The sequence below is a fragment of the Salvelinus namaycush genome, chromosome 2 (genome assembly GCF_016432855.1).
Source record: "Salvelinus namaycush isolate Seneca chromosome 2, SaNama_1.0, whole genome shotgun sequence".
In the NCBI taxonomy this organism is placed as follows: Eukaryota; Metazoa; Chordata; class Actinopteri; order Salmoniformes; family Salmonidae; genus Salvelinus; species Salvelinus namaycush.
The window spans coordinates 64318872-64330563 of NC_052308.1; the positions used below are offsets into that span (position 1 = coordinate 64318872).

At 42.1% G+C, this 11692-nt stretch overlaps 1 gene segment (V, D, J or C); it reads left to right on the forward strand.

Moving 5' to 3' along the window:
- The first annotated feature begins 5335 nt into the window (after positions 1 to 5335).
- On the forward strand, positions 5336 to 7447 carry LOC120022744. The segment is given in 3 exon segments: positions 5336 to 5425; positions 5641 to 5925; positions 6894 to 7447. Coding segments are annotated over 2 exon segments (621 nt in total).
- The last annotated feature ends 4245 nt before the right edge of the window (positions 7448 to 11692 follow it).

Here is an 11692-nt window from a genome sequence, read left to right on the forward strand (position 1 = left end):
GCAGCTCCCAAAAAATGTATTTGAACATTTTATCGTTGGTGTTCTGCTATAGATACGTTTCAACGCAGATCCTAAAAATGATCGTACGCGATTGAGAAAAACTGTAAGTAAACAGATCTTATACAGCCAGCTTATATACCTCGCTGATAGAATCTATTGTATACTAGTTTATAGAATGACATTTTAGTCATTTAGCAGACGCTCTTATCAAGAGCGACTTACAGTTTGTCCCACCTCGCTATGAATGCACTATCACATATCACAGGAATAGTAAGTACACATTTCCTCAATAAAGTAGTTATCAGCAAAGTCAGCGTTACAAAGGGGTGTGGTGGGTGTGAGGGGGGGGTGTGGTGGGTGTGAGGGGGGGTGTGGTGGGTGTGAGGAGGGGGGTCTATTGTAAGTATTGGTTATTCAGTACAGTACATTCCTTTGACATTCCTTATAACATATAACATAAAGTGCTATGTGTGTCAACTTATCAGGATTGAGAAGTTTTGCTATCACCTCCAGATGGTTTGATGTCTTTTCAGTATTGGCTGTGCTGCGCACTGGCCATCAGCAGAGGGATGGTTTATGTTTGTGGTAGGAACATAGCGTTTGGTGTGTGCGCGTCTGCACTAAACATTAGGAACACCTTCCTAATGTTTAGTTGCACCCCCTTTTGCCCTCAGAACAGCCTCAATTCGTCGAGGCATGGATTCTACAAGGTGTCGAAAGAGTTCCACAGGGATGCTGACCCATGGTGACTCCAAAGCTTCACAGTTGTGTCAAGTTGGCTGGACGGCGGACCATTCTTGATACACATGGGAAACTGTTGAGCATTAAAAAAAATACCAAAAGAAACACCAGCGTTGCAGTTCTTGACACACTCAAACCAGTGCGCCTGGCATACCCCGTTCAAAGGTGCTTAAATCTTTTGTCTTGCCCATTCACCCTCTGAATGGTACACATACATAATCTCTCAATTGTCTCAAGGCTTAAAAATCCTTATTTAACCGGTCTCCCCTTCATCCACACTAATTGAAGTGGATTTAACAAGTGACATCAGTAAGGGATCTTAGCTTTCACCTGGATTCACCTTGTCAGTCTGTCATGGAATGTTTCCCTAATGTTTTGCAAATGAATTAACTGGTTTTTTTTTTTATTGGGCATTCATTCACTACAATACTGTAGCTAATGTAAAAATACATACATAAAGTTGGAATACCTTCAGATAAGAACCAAGTGCAGACTGTGTTGAAGTAACAATGTTTATTGCAACAACAGAGGCAGGCAAACAGGTCAAAGAAGGCAGGGGTCAATAATCCAGAGTAGTGGGGCAAAGGTAGAGGACGGCAGGCAGGCCCAGGCAAAGATCTGTAATCCAGAGTAGGGGCAAAGGTACAGGACGGCAGCCGGGCTCCGAGTCAGGACAGGCAAGGGGGAGAAAAGCAGGAGCTGAGACAAACCACTGGTTGACTTGACCAAACAAGACAAACTGGCAACAGACAAACAGAGAACGCAGGTGTAAGTACTCAGGGGATAATGGGGAAGGTGGGCGACACCTGGAGGGGGGAGGAGACAAACCCAAGGACAGGTGAAACAAATCAGGGCGTGAAACTTTACATTCGATTTTTTTTGGCCAACCTGGAGGATGGTTTTCCCAATGGTGTATTTAAAGAGAAAGTTCAGTATTTTACAACTCCATGTTAGATGGTTCAGGCGAGTTAATTAAGAACAAATTCTTATTTACAATGACAGCCTGGCCACTGACAATTGGGAAGTGCAGAGCAATACATAAAATAACAAAACAACATTGAAATCACAGGACAAGACAGACAGAAGGACAGGGACATATGACAAACACAAAAGTCAATACAGAACAGTTATAGCACAAGGTGAACAGATATCACAACAAAACGGGACAGAAACACATGGCCACAACACAACACTTAATAAAAACAGTCAGCATAGATAGTAGATGGTCAGCAATAAATATGATAGAATATTAGGTACAGTATCTATATGAAACATTTTAAGCGTCCATTGGAATGTCCATAATTCACATGCTATTTGTTAGAATAACACGTTTTCCGTGAAAGTGTCTATGAATGACGTGATTCTGCAGAGTAACAAGTTAAAGTCAGTGAGAATGACCATGAATGACATGATAGGTTGCTGTGTATCCACGGTGGAACTCAGACCGGTACATTGACTGACCAGCTGATGGAGTGGAGGCCACTGTGGAAATGCGGGACCAGGGAATGCAGGAACAGGCTTGTACTAAGCAGCTGGGCAGCCAGCAAATGCCGGGACCGCAGAGGGGACGGTCGCCAGGTAACCACAGGTAGTGGGTGTGAGGAGCTGCGATTCAGTTTGTTGACAATCACTAATTAGGAGGAGAAATATTCTATAATCCTAAAGATGCACCAATCAAATCCTAAAGCTGCTCCAAAGGCCATGGTGTGACTGTGAAGCCTCCCTTTTTCTCCTCAGCCTGTTAAAAAACGTGATGTGTTTTCTCTTCTCTAGATATGAGACCCCCTTAAAGGATGTTACCTAGAGGAAGTTTCCTCCTTGGCTAAATCCTGTGGCAGTTTATTGCATTCTTCTGCGTCCACGTTAAAGTGAGTATCGTCAGCCAAGTATTGGTTCATGATGAAAAGGATGATGATTACAGAGTATGCTGTGTACATCTTGGATAATGTGCAGGTCCTCCCGATGGTTCAAAGTACTCCTGAGAAGAACCGGATGATGATTACAGAGTATGCTGTGTACATCTTGGATAATGTGCAGGTCCTCCCGATGGTTCAAAGTACTCCTGAGAAGAACCTGAACCAGCCTACCCAGGAGATGAATACTCCATCCAGCGATGATGTCCTACAGACCTCTACGGAGGGTTAAGCCAAACCCCTGGACGACAAACGTATCGATAGCCCACCTGTCAATGAACCACCACTATGTGACAACATACAGGCCTTCCCTAGGGGGAACGAAAAACCACTCAAACTCGAAGACGTGAAGGACTCTAGAGGGTGATACTACTCCCCTCCGTGACCTCCAGATCAACGGCACACCCCTCGTCGACGAGCAGCAGTGTCAGTTGGTGCGGAGCCTGTGTGGACAAACTACAGCCCTGTCAGATGAGTGAAAGAGTCCAAAGTGCTGTACTCAGAACTGCTGGGAAAACACCTTGAGGCAGATCCAGGAGGACATGCGGAGGGAAGGTGCAAGCAGTCTACTGTCAGCCCAGCCACCCTCCCCTCGCCTTCACACGCCCTTGCACACACCTGGGGATAATAAGGAGAAGAGAGAGAAGAGGAAGAAGGAGAAGAAGCCAGTAAGCTCCTTTCCTATGGACAACACACAGACATCCAACCATGTCCCCACAGATGTTGAGGAGTCCATTTCACAGGACAAGGTTTGGGGTGAGGTACAGACCTCCACCCATGTCAATGGCCAGGACAACACTACCAAAGCTAACGATACAATGGAGGATGAGGGACAAGGTTTCGCGTGAGATGCGACCCTTCCTTTACTCCTACCAGACCATCACAATTCCACCCATGGCCGATGAGGAGGAGCCTATCTCCCAGGCTATTGCTCCCTCCACTGTCATTAGGCAGTCCCCAAAAGTTGACGCCCCACCTCCCAATGACGCCAGCTCATTTGCCCCAAAGACTGAGGGGTGGTTCGGCCGACTCTTTCATTGGAGGAATGGGGACTCTGCTGGCTCTCCTAAAGGAGTCAACATGTATGTACTCTATGAGACCAGGTGATTGTTTTAGTCAACATGTGGTTTTAACTCCGATACTGTCAGCCACCGTGTTACACAGATTTATTCCTGGCAATGAACGTCTCAAACAACACATTATCAGTCAGTATCTTAAATTCTTCACCTTGTATTTGTTATGAAGAAGATAACGGTTTGTTTTTCTTCTCATGCAGTAATTGACTTTTCTTTTTCAATCCTCTAACCCCAAAATCCGAAGGAGGTCTCGAGGCATGATCATGATCAGCATCTTAAAAGGCATCTTTGAAACGTTCAAGGCATATTATGAAACAGCATCTTCAAAAATGAATAAACACAAGATGTATTCGGGATAATCGTACTCTGACATTTCTTCAAAATAGGTCAAGTTTGAAGTTGTATTTTGTCTGGTTTTACATTGCCGTTGACTATTCCATGGGCCATGACTTATTGTGAATTATTTTGTTCAACTGTCTCACTCCTTGGGCTGCATTTCTCTCTACAATTAAAAATGGTAGACTTTTGCAAGCATTTCTTTCATTCTCAGAGGTGCCTAGTGAGTGTGCAGTGATGTCCTCTGCACTTGTCCAGGTGTGAGAGCTCTGGGGTATTTTTAGTACCAGAGAGGGGTGGGGAGCTCCCCAAGACAGAGAAACTGAGACAACAGCTGCACAGTGATACAGAAGAAGGGGAACCGAAATGTGGTCTCAAACCACAAGTCAGTGCACATACACACCCACATTCTTTTACAAACATGCCTGCGTCCCAAATGATACCCTCTACCCTTTATAGTACACTACTTCTGACCAGAGCCTTGGTCAAAAGTAGCGCACTATATTGGGAATAGGCCATTTGAGATGCATAAACATTCAGATAGATGACACAGGGAGGTGATAATAAAAGTGGTCTGTGATTTTCTACTCCAGGTCATGATTCAGCTTACTCATGAGTCCACTTTGAAAATTAAAACAAAGGTTTTCTGCGACGTGTTTTATGACCTCTATGCATTATGTTAAATTATAAACTGGGTGGTTCGAGCCCTGAATGCTGATTGGCTGAAAGCTGTGGTATATTGGTATATATCCTCTTAAGGATCTGACCCTTTTTTTTAATTTTCACCTAAAATGACACCCAAATCTAACTGTCTGTAGCTCAGAACCTGAAGCAAGAAAGCTGTGGTATTTTGGTATATATACCCCCTCGTGCCTTATTGCTTAAATAGATACCAGACAGACAGAAGATGCTTCTGAGAGGAAAAGAAGACGCAATGCCATACCTAGTGGATATATTCTCCCGAGACCCAGCAATTCATTTTTGTCCAAAAACATTCGTTTTTGGTTTGTGTCTCTAAGGCCATACATGCCACTGTGTTAGGGCCTGTTGTACCTATGAGAGGACATTCAAGGCCTTTTAATGATATCACAATTTAATCAAAAATATATAATTGCTAAACTGTTCATTGACTATGCAAATTGTAGAGGAAGTGTGTGTTTATGGGTGGCTGGTTTTGGAAGGGGGAGTGGGGCTGGCTGACGGTTTCAGTACAGTAAGCTGCTCTTTATAGGAGGCATTGGGAGTTTCAGAGCTGCATTGAAGTGAAGACAGAAGTGTGTGAAGACATCTTTCTCTGATATCACCTCTGCTTCCAACAGAAGAGATCACCATGTTCCTTTCTGCTACTCACTCTGTCTGGTAAGACTGATTTAACACTGACAACAGTATAATGAAATCACTGACTATAGATTATAATGTAAATATGGAGATTATTACTTCCAGAAGTATTAATACCAGATCCATTGATATACTCTGCAATCACTAGGAGGCACAATGGGCTTGTATTGTAGGATCATGATGTATTGTAGTATTTTTATCCCCAATTACAACAAAATCTTTCTATATTTCTGCAGGTATGGAAGCTCTCGTACTGACCCAGGAAAAGTCCCTCTCTGGGAACCTGGGAGATCATTTGAAAATATCCTGTGTTGTTAGTGATAGCTCTCAGACCTGGACAATTTCATGGTACCGACAGAAGGCTGGAGGTGGCCCAAGTTTTTTGCTTGCTGACACCACAAGAGCAGCTGGGCTTCCTAACAGGTTCACATATTCTGAACCTGGATCTGGCTATACTGAGTATCTACACATCAATGAAATCACGGCTGAGGATGAGGCAGTGTATATCTGTGCTTGTGTTGGTGGCTGTGGCGCCAGTGTATAACACAGTGATGCAGTTCAATAGACTGCTCGTACAAAAACCCAACAGGGCTTCAGATTGGAAAATAATACTTATTAAATGTGCACAGGTCACTGAATGCCACCGTGTCTAAAAGGGGATTGCATTGGGTAACAATTCAATATCAAACTAAGTCCTTTGCTTAATTTTTCATGGATTTCTACATCTTGATGAATAGAGACTTGACAATGAGAAGAGCATGAAGAACGGTCTTCAACACAGATGTTTTTGTATCGAGATGTATCACTGTGAGGACATGGTACCAAGTTTGGACAAGGAACTGAAGTCACCCTTGGTGAGTAAAATCCCTTGTAAATAATCACGTGATATGCTTTCTTATATCAACAAATCTGTATTTTTTTAAACCCTTATTAAGTGATATGTAATGGTTAGAATATATTTTCAAATCTTCAGCATGTGTTAATTCAAATGTATATAACACAAAATATACATGATCAATAATAATGAATATTATTCATTGTTGAGGTAATATATTAATTAAAATCATACTGTACATTCATTTATTTAATTTATTTAATGGTAACAGGGACTACAGATGATAATTTGCCAGCTTGTTAAATCTGACACATTTACAAAGATGATCTTGATCAATGTGAATAGTCCCTTTCAAATAAACCTAATTAAGTCAAGTAAACTATCTTATGAGAAAGAGGAAAGCATGTATTTTTTTGTTTCAGGATTATAAGTGATATTCTGGAAAATATAAATAGACTACTGAGGCAGTTCAAAGTTTAACACTAGGATATTACATCTATGTTCAAAGATAAATAATGAATTGTTTTAATTTGGACTGAATTTCAAAGTTACAGTGTACTTTAAGTTAAATTCCATTCTTATTTTTTTCAATGAGAAAGTATCATGATCCATCTCACTTTTGCAGTCTGTATCTTTTGTGTCCTCCCCTGTCAGCCCGTCCTCCATCACCCCCTTCTCTGGTCCTGATGGCCCCAGCCCAGGCCCCTCTCTCCGGGGAGAAGACCACCCTAGTGTGCCTGGCGCAGGGCTTCCACCCTGACGGTGCCTCCCTGTCCTGGTCTGATGACGGTGGCTCTCTGACGGGTGCTGAGATCCAGAAGGGCGAGTCTCAGCGCCAGGCTGACGGCACGTACACCCTGAGCAGCCTCCTTAGTCTGCCCTCGACACGCTGGAGCTCCGGACAGACCTTCACTTGTCACCTGAGCCACTCAGCACTGACCAACCCACTGAGCAGGAGTGTGAACAACAGGCAATGTTCAATGTTCGGTTAGTTTTGCATTTCCCCCACTAATGGTTAAGATTAGGATTGAGGGAGGGGAAGCTGATCCTAGAACTGTACCTAAGGGCCCCCCCAGCAGCAGTGTTCACCCAGATAGAGGGACTGCTAGTGTGCTTCACATAGTTTAATAGATTGGCAACTTGCTTTACAAGTTTTTGAAGTTTAGTTTTTTTCATGATGTTTCTTTTTATGAATAGGGACGTCTGATGATGAATGCTGTATTGCTTGTGAAGTAATCTGAGGAATTTCTGCATATTGATGTGATGAGTTGAATAAAGCATTTCATGATATGATGTTGCCTCTATTTGATATTTCAATAACGAAAGCCATTGTGCAAAGGCTTTAAAGTAGACTTTTACCATACATTTCTTCAGGGTTGGTGTTAATCCATTAAGTTATTGGGACCATATTTAGCGTGTATCCAGTTGTGAGAGTATCTTTATGAATGTTTTACACAAGTTTACTATTCCGTTAGTCAGCACCTCTTCAACATTTTGGGGTGTGCGTTAACGAATGATTTATACTGCATGAGTGGCAATTCATTTTGGGGGTATTTTCAACCCGCATCGCGGAAGTCCAACTTTACAGCGTGATTGAAATTTAAATGCAATGTTAAAACACTGCATTCACGGTAATCGCTGCATATATCGGCTCATTCGGAAATTGCCTTTAGGCTACATTTCTATCGCCGAATCTGTAACGCTTCAGTTTTACAGATTGAACAGAGCCCTAACGCTTCGAACACACCGACTGTGTTTTTGCGTTTCGATACACCAGAAGTACATTCATTTCCAATGGAACGCTGCATTTGCCTTGCAGCATTGCGTAGCAGAGGCAGTTGCAGTGCGTTCTGTGTGGTGCATACGTTCGATAAATCGAATGTATGCATCAAATTGTATGAGTGGACTTGACAGAAAGTAGCAAAATATGAATGTAGATTTTTTTTTGCACACATTCAGTAAAAATTTGGAATTACATAAAAACAGTTTGATTGCATAATTTCTTTACATTTTTTATTTATTTATTTGCCAAGTATATTATTTATTCGATGACATCCTCAAATTAATTGTGAGAGCCTATAATATAATTTCCCTCCAAAATGCAGTTTTGGAGCGAAATGCAATAATAAATAGTCAAGATAGGCAGAGTAGGCTCTTTCAACAATGAGACCAACATTGAGGAAGGTGGTCTTGATCGCGCTGTTGGGCCGGGACCAGCCCCGCCGAAAGCTAGCTAACGCTAACTAGCCACATCTAGCACAAGCTCACTACTAAACTGACCTGGCAATCCTACTATCGTGGACACTTGTCTCCAAGCAGCATTTTTTGTGTTTATGTCCCTGTAGCTGTCAGCAGTTGTGTCAAAAAGACACGGTTTTGAGGATACTGTGAAAATGATTCTCTCCTCCATGTGTCCAACCGCATGCGACCATTTGCAAAAGGTACCTGCATCAGTATAGTTGCCTAGCTGCGCAAAATGTTATGCAGCAGTGATGCAATGACACAGTCGGTGTGTTCGAAGCGTTAGAGTACGGTTCCCCAACGCATAACAGAGACACGTGACTATATACAAATGTAAGCAAGGTTTTAAATGATTATGTTTTAGTCACATATTATATTTGTTTGTGCTTCTTACGGTCAATTTGCAGTCTACAAATTTGTAATTATGTTCCGGTACCCTGATAATCCGCTAAAGAAAAAATTCGGTATGCGGTTGAATCTTGTTGATGATCCCTGCCTTGGCGTTTTCACACACAGCTTAGTTTTTAGCTATATTTCGAATCAGATATCGACTGTTTGTTACAAACGAACGAAATATTTCATCAAATGCTCCATGTGTTTGGCCCGGACTGCGCCCCCGGGTGCAGATAGAGAATGTTCACACCAGTTCAAACGAACCGAAGTAAGGGTGTAAACGCACCAGAGTTCGGAAGTAGTTGATCTAGAAGTGTTGTAGAGACTACAGAAAGATAGGGAGGGTGTTGGTCTATCTGATTTGTTTAATAGACGTCTGGATACTGTGTATCAGGATTTTGTGGCCATTTACACAGATGGTTCAAAAGATCCAATGACAGGATGTCCTGGGTCAGCATTTGTAGTGCAGGAATGTGTGTGTTTGGGGGCATTCAGGAAACGTATTGGCAGTCAGGAAACATATTACAGGAATGTGGGGTAACAGTCAGGAAACATATTACAGACAGTGGAGACCTGTCATGATTTTTTGGGGAGGGCTCGCCTGTTTTGCATTAGTTTGCAAACAATGTAAAAAATAATATATATCATTGAGTTAATAAAGCCACATACAAACATGGTCTCTTTTTTATTTTCTCTAGTAAAGCAGCTCCAAAATGCAGGTGTTTCAGCCTAGCTCAGTGTTTTTTTTGTGGTGGTGGCAAAGCCAGCAGAAAATATGGAGCGTTGCGCCATGATTGGCTCAGTGTTCCGTCACTCATGGTGACTTTACGTCACTGCCAAGTGTAAGAGGATACGTTGAAAATTCTAGTCCTTCGGCTGCTGCCATAGAAGTGCCCATCCAAGAAGGCTCAAGGTCAGTGGCCACAGATAAAATGACATCAAATCACGTTATATGTACAGTAGCTTTGATTGGACTGATCATGTCAACATCATACTTTCAAAATCTTAGCTAGCGGTCATCATCATGAATCAAGTCTACAATCTACTTGCAAATCCTTTTTAATCCTTGTCATATGAAGAAAAATAACGAAGAGAAATTATAGATAAAACGTATCGGAGCTCATCGGCTATTGGACATAAACACTACACAACAAGTTAGAAATCGCAAATTCAACGAGCGGTTTGGAAGGAATCAGTGACAGTGGCTGTGTGGTCCCAAATCTGGGATTAAGGGGCTATTTTACGAGTTCAAATGATAAACATTCAACATTGGCCATGCTGTCAATGAAGTATGATTTGTGCCGTGCTCAAAACATATGTTAACTTGGAGGACCGCCGCTCCACCTTCCTGTTAAAGTGAGCCGAGCACAGCAATGTGAGTCCAGAAAGATAGTGTATGCTACATCATAAATTATGTAATATGCCAGTGAGATATGTATACTGTAGCTAAGAAAGTAATACTAAGTGTATGTTGTGTCGTAAGATGTTAATTAAAACCTCTACAGGATCGGTGGGTCCCCCGCGGGATGGTTGAGCTAACGTAGGCTAATGCGATCAGCATGAGGCTGTAAGTAACAAGAACATTTCCCGGGACATAGACATATCTGATATTGGCAGAAAGCTTAAATTATTGTTAATCTAACTGCACTGTCCAATTTATAGTACCTATTACAGTGAAATAATACCATGCTATTGTTTGAGGAGAATGCACAGTTATGAACTTGAAAATGTATTAATAAAGCAATTAGGCACATTTGGGCAGTCTGGAGTAGGATTAGATAGGGTAAATAGTTATTTTATAATATTATTTTATTTTAAAGAGAGAGCTAATAGTTGGCAGAGTGATTTTTCATTTTCCCAAATGTTATAGTACTGTATCACAAAGAATTGAATGTATACTGAACAAAAATATAAACAGAGTTACACAAGCATTTCGCTACACCCACAATAACATCTGCTAAACACGTATGTGACCAATAACATTTGATTATAAGGAAATCAGTAAATTTAAATAAATGCATTAGGCCCTAATGTATTGATTTCACATGACTGGGCAGGGGTGCAGCCATGGGTGGGCCTGGGGGGGCATAGGCCCACCCACTGGGGAGCCAGGCCCAGCCAATCAGATTCCCCCCCCCCCCCCCCCCCCCACAAAAGGGCTTTATTACAAACAGAAATACTCCTCAGTTTCATAAGCTGTCCGGGTGGCTGGTCTCAGACGATCCTGCCTGCAGGTGAAGAAGCCGAATGTGGAGTTCCTGGGCTGGCGTGGTTACATGTGAACTGCAGTTATGAGGCCGGTTGGACGTACTGCAAAATTCTCTAACATTATTCATATTAAATTCTCTGTCAACATTCCTGTAGACATTCCTGCAGTCAGTATCCCAATTGCACACTCCCTCAAAACTTGAGACATCTGTGGCATTGTGTTGTATGACAGAACTGCACATTCTAGACTGGCCTTTTATTGTCTGCAGCACAAGGTGCACCTGTGTAATGACCGTGCTGTTTACTCAGCTTCTTGATATGCCACACCTGTCAAGTGGATGCATTAACTTGGCAAAGGAGAAATGCTCACTTACCTGGGATGTAAACAAATTAGTGCACATAATTTGAGAGAAATAAGCTTTTGGTGCATATGGAACATTTCTGAGATCTTTTATTTCAGTTAATAAAACATGGGACCAACACTTTACATGTTGCGATTATATTTTTGTTCAGTATAGGTAGGTCGTGATTGGCCTCACTATCCAGTAGGTGGCGGTGTATGTATCTTAAATTGGATGCGATCCGCCAACACAATCCCAAAGAAGAAGTAT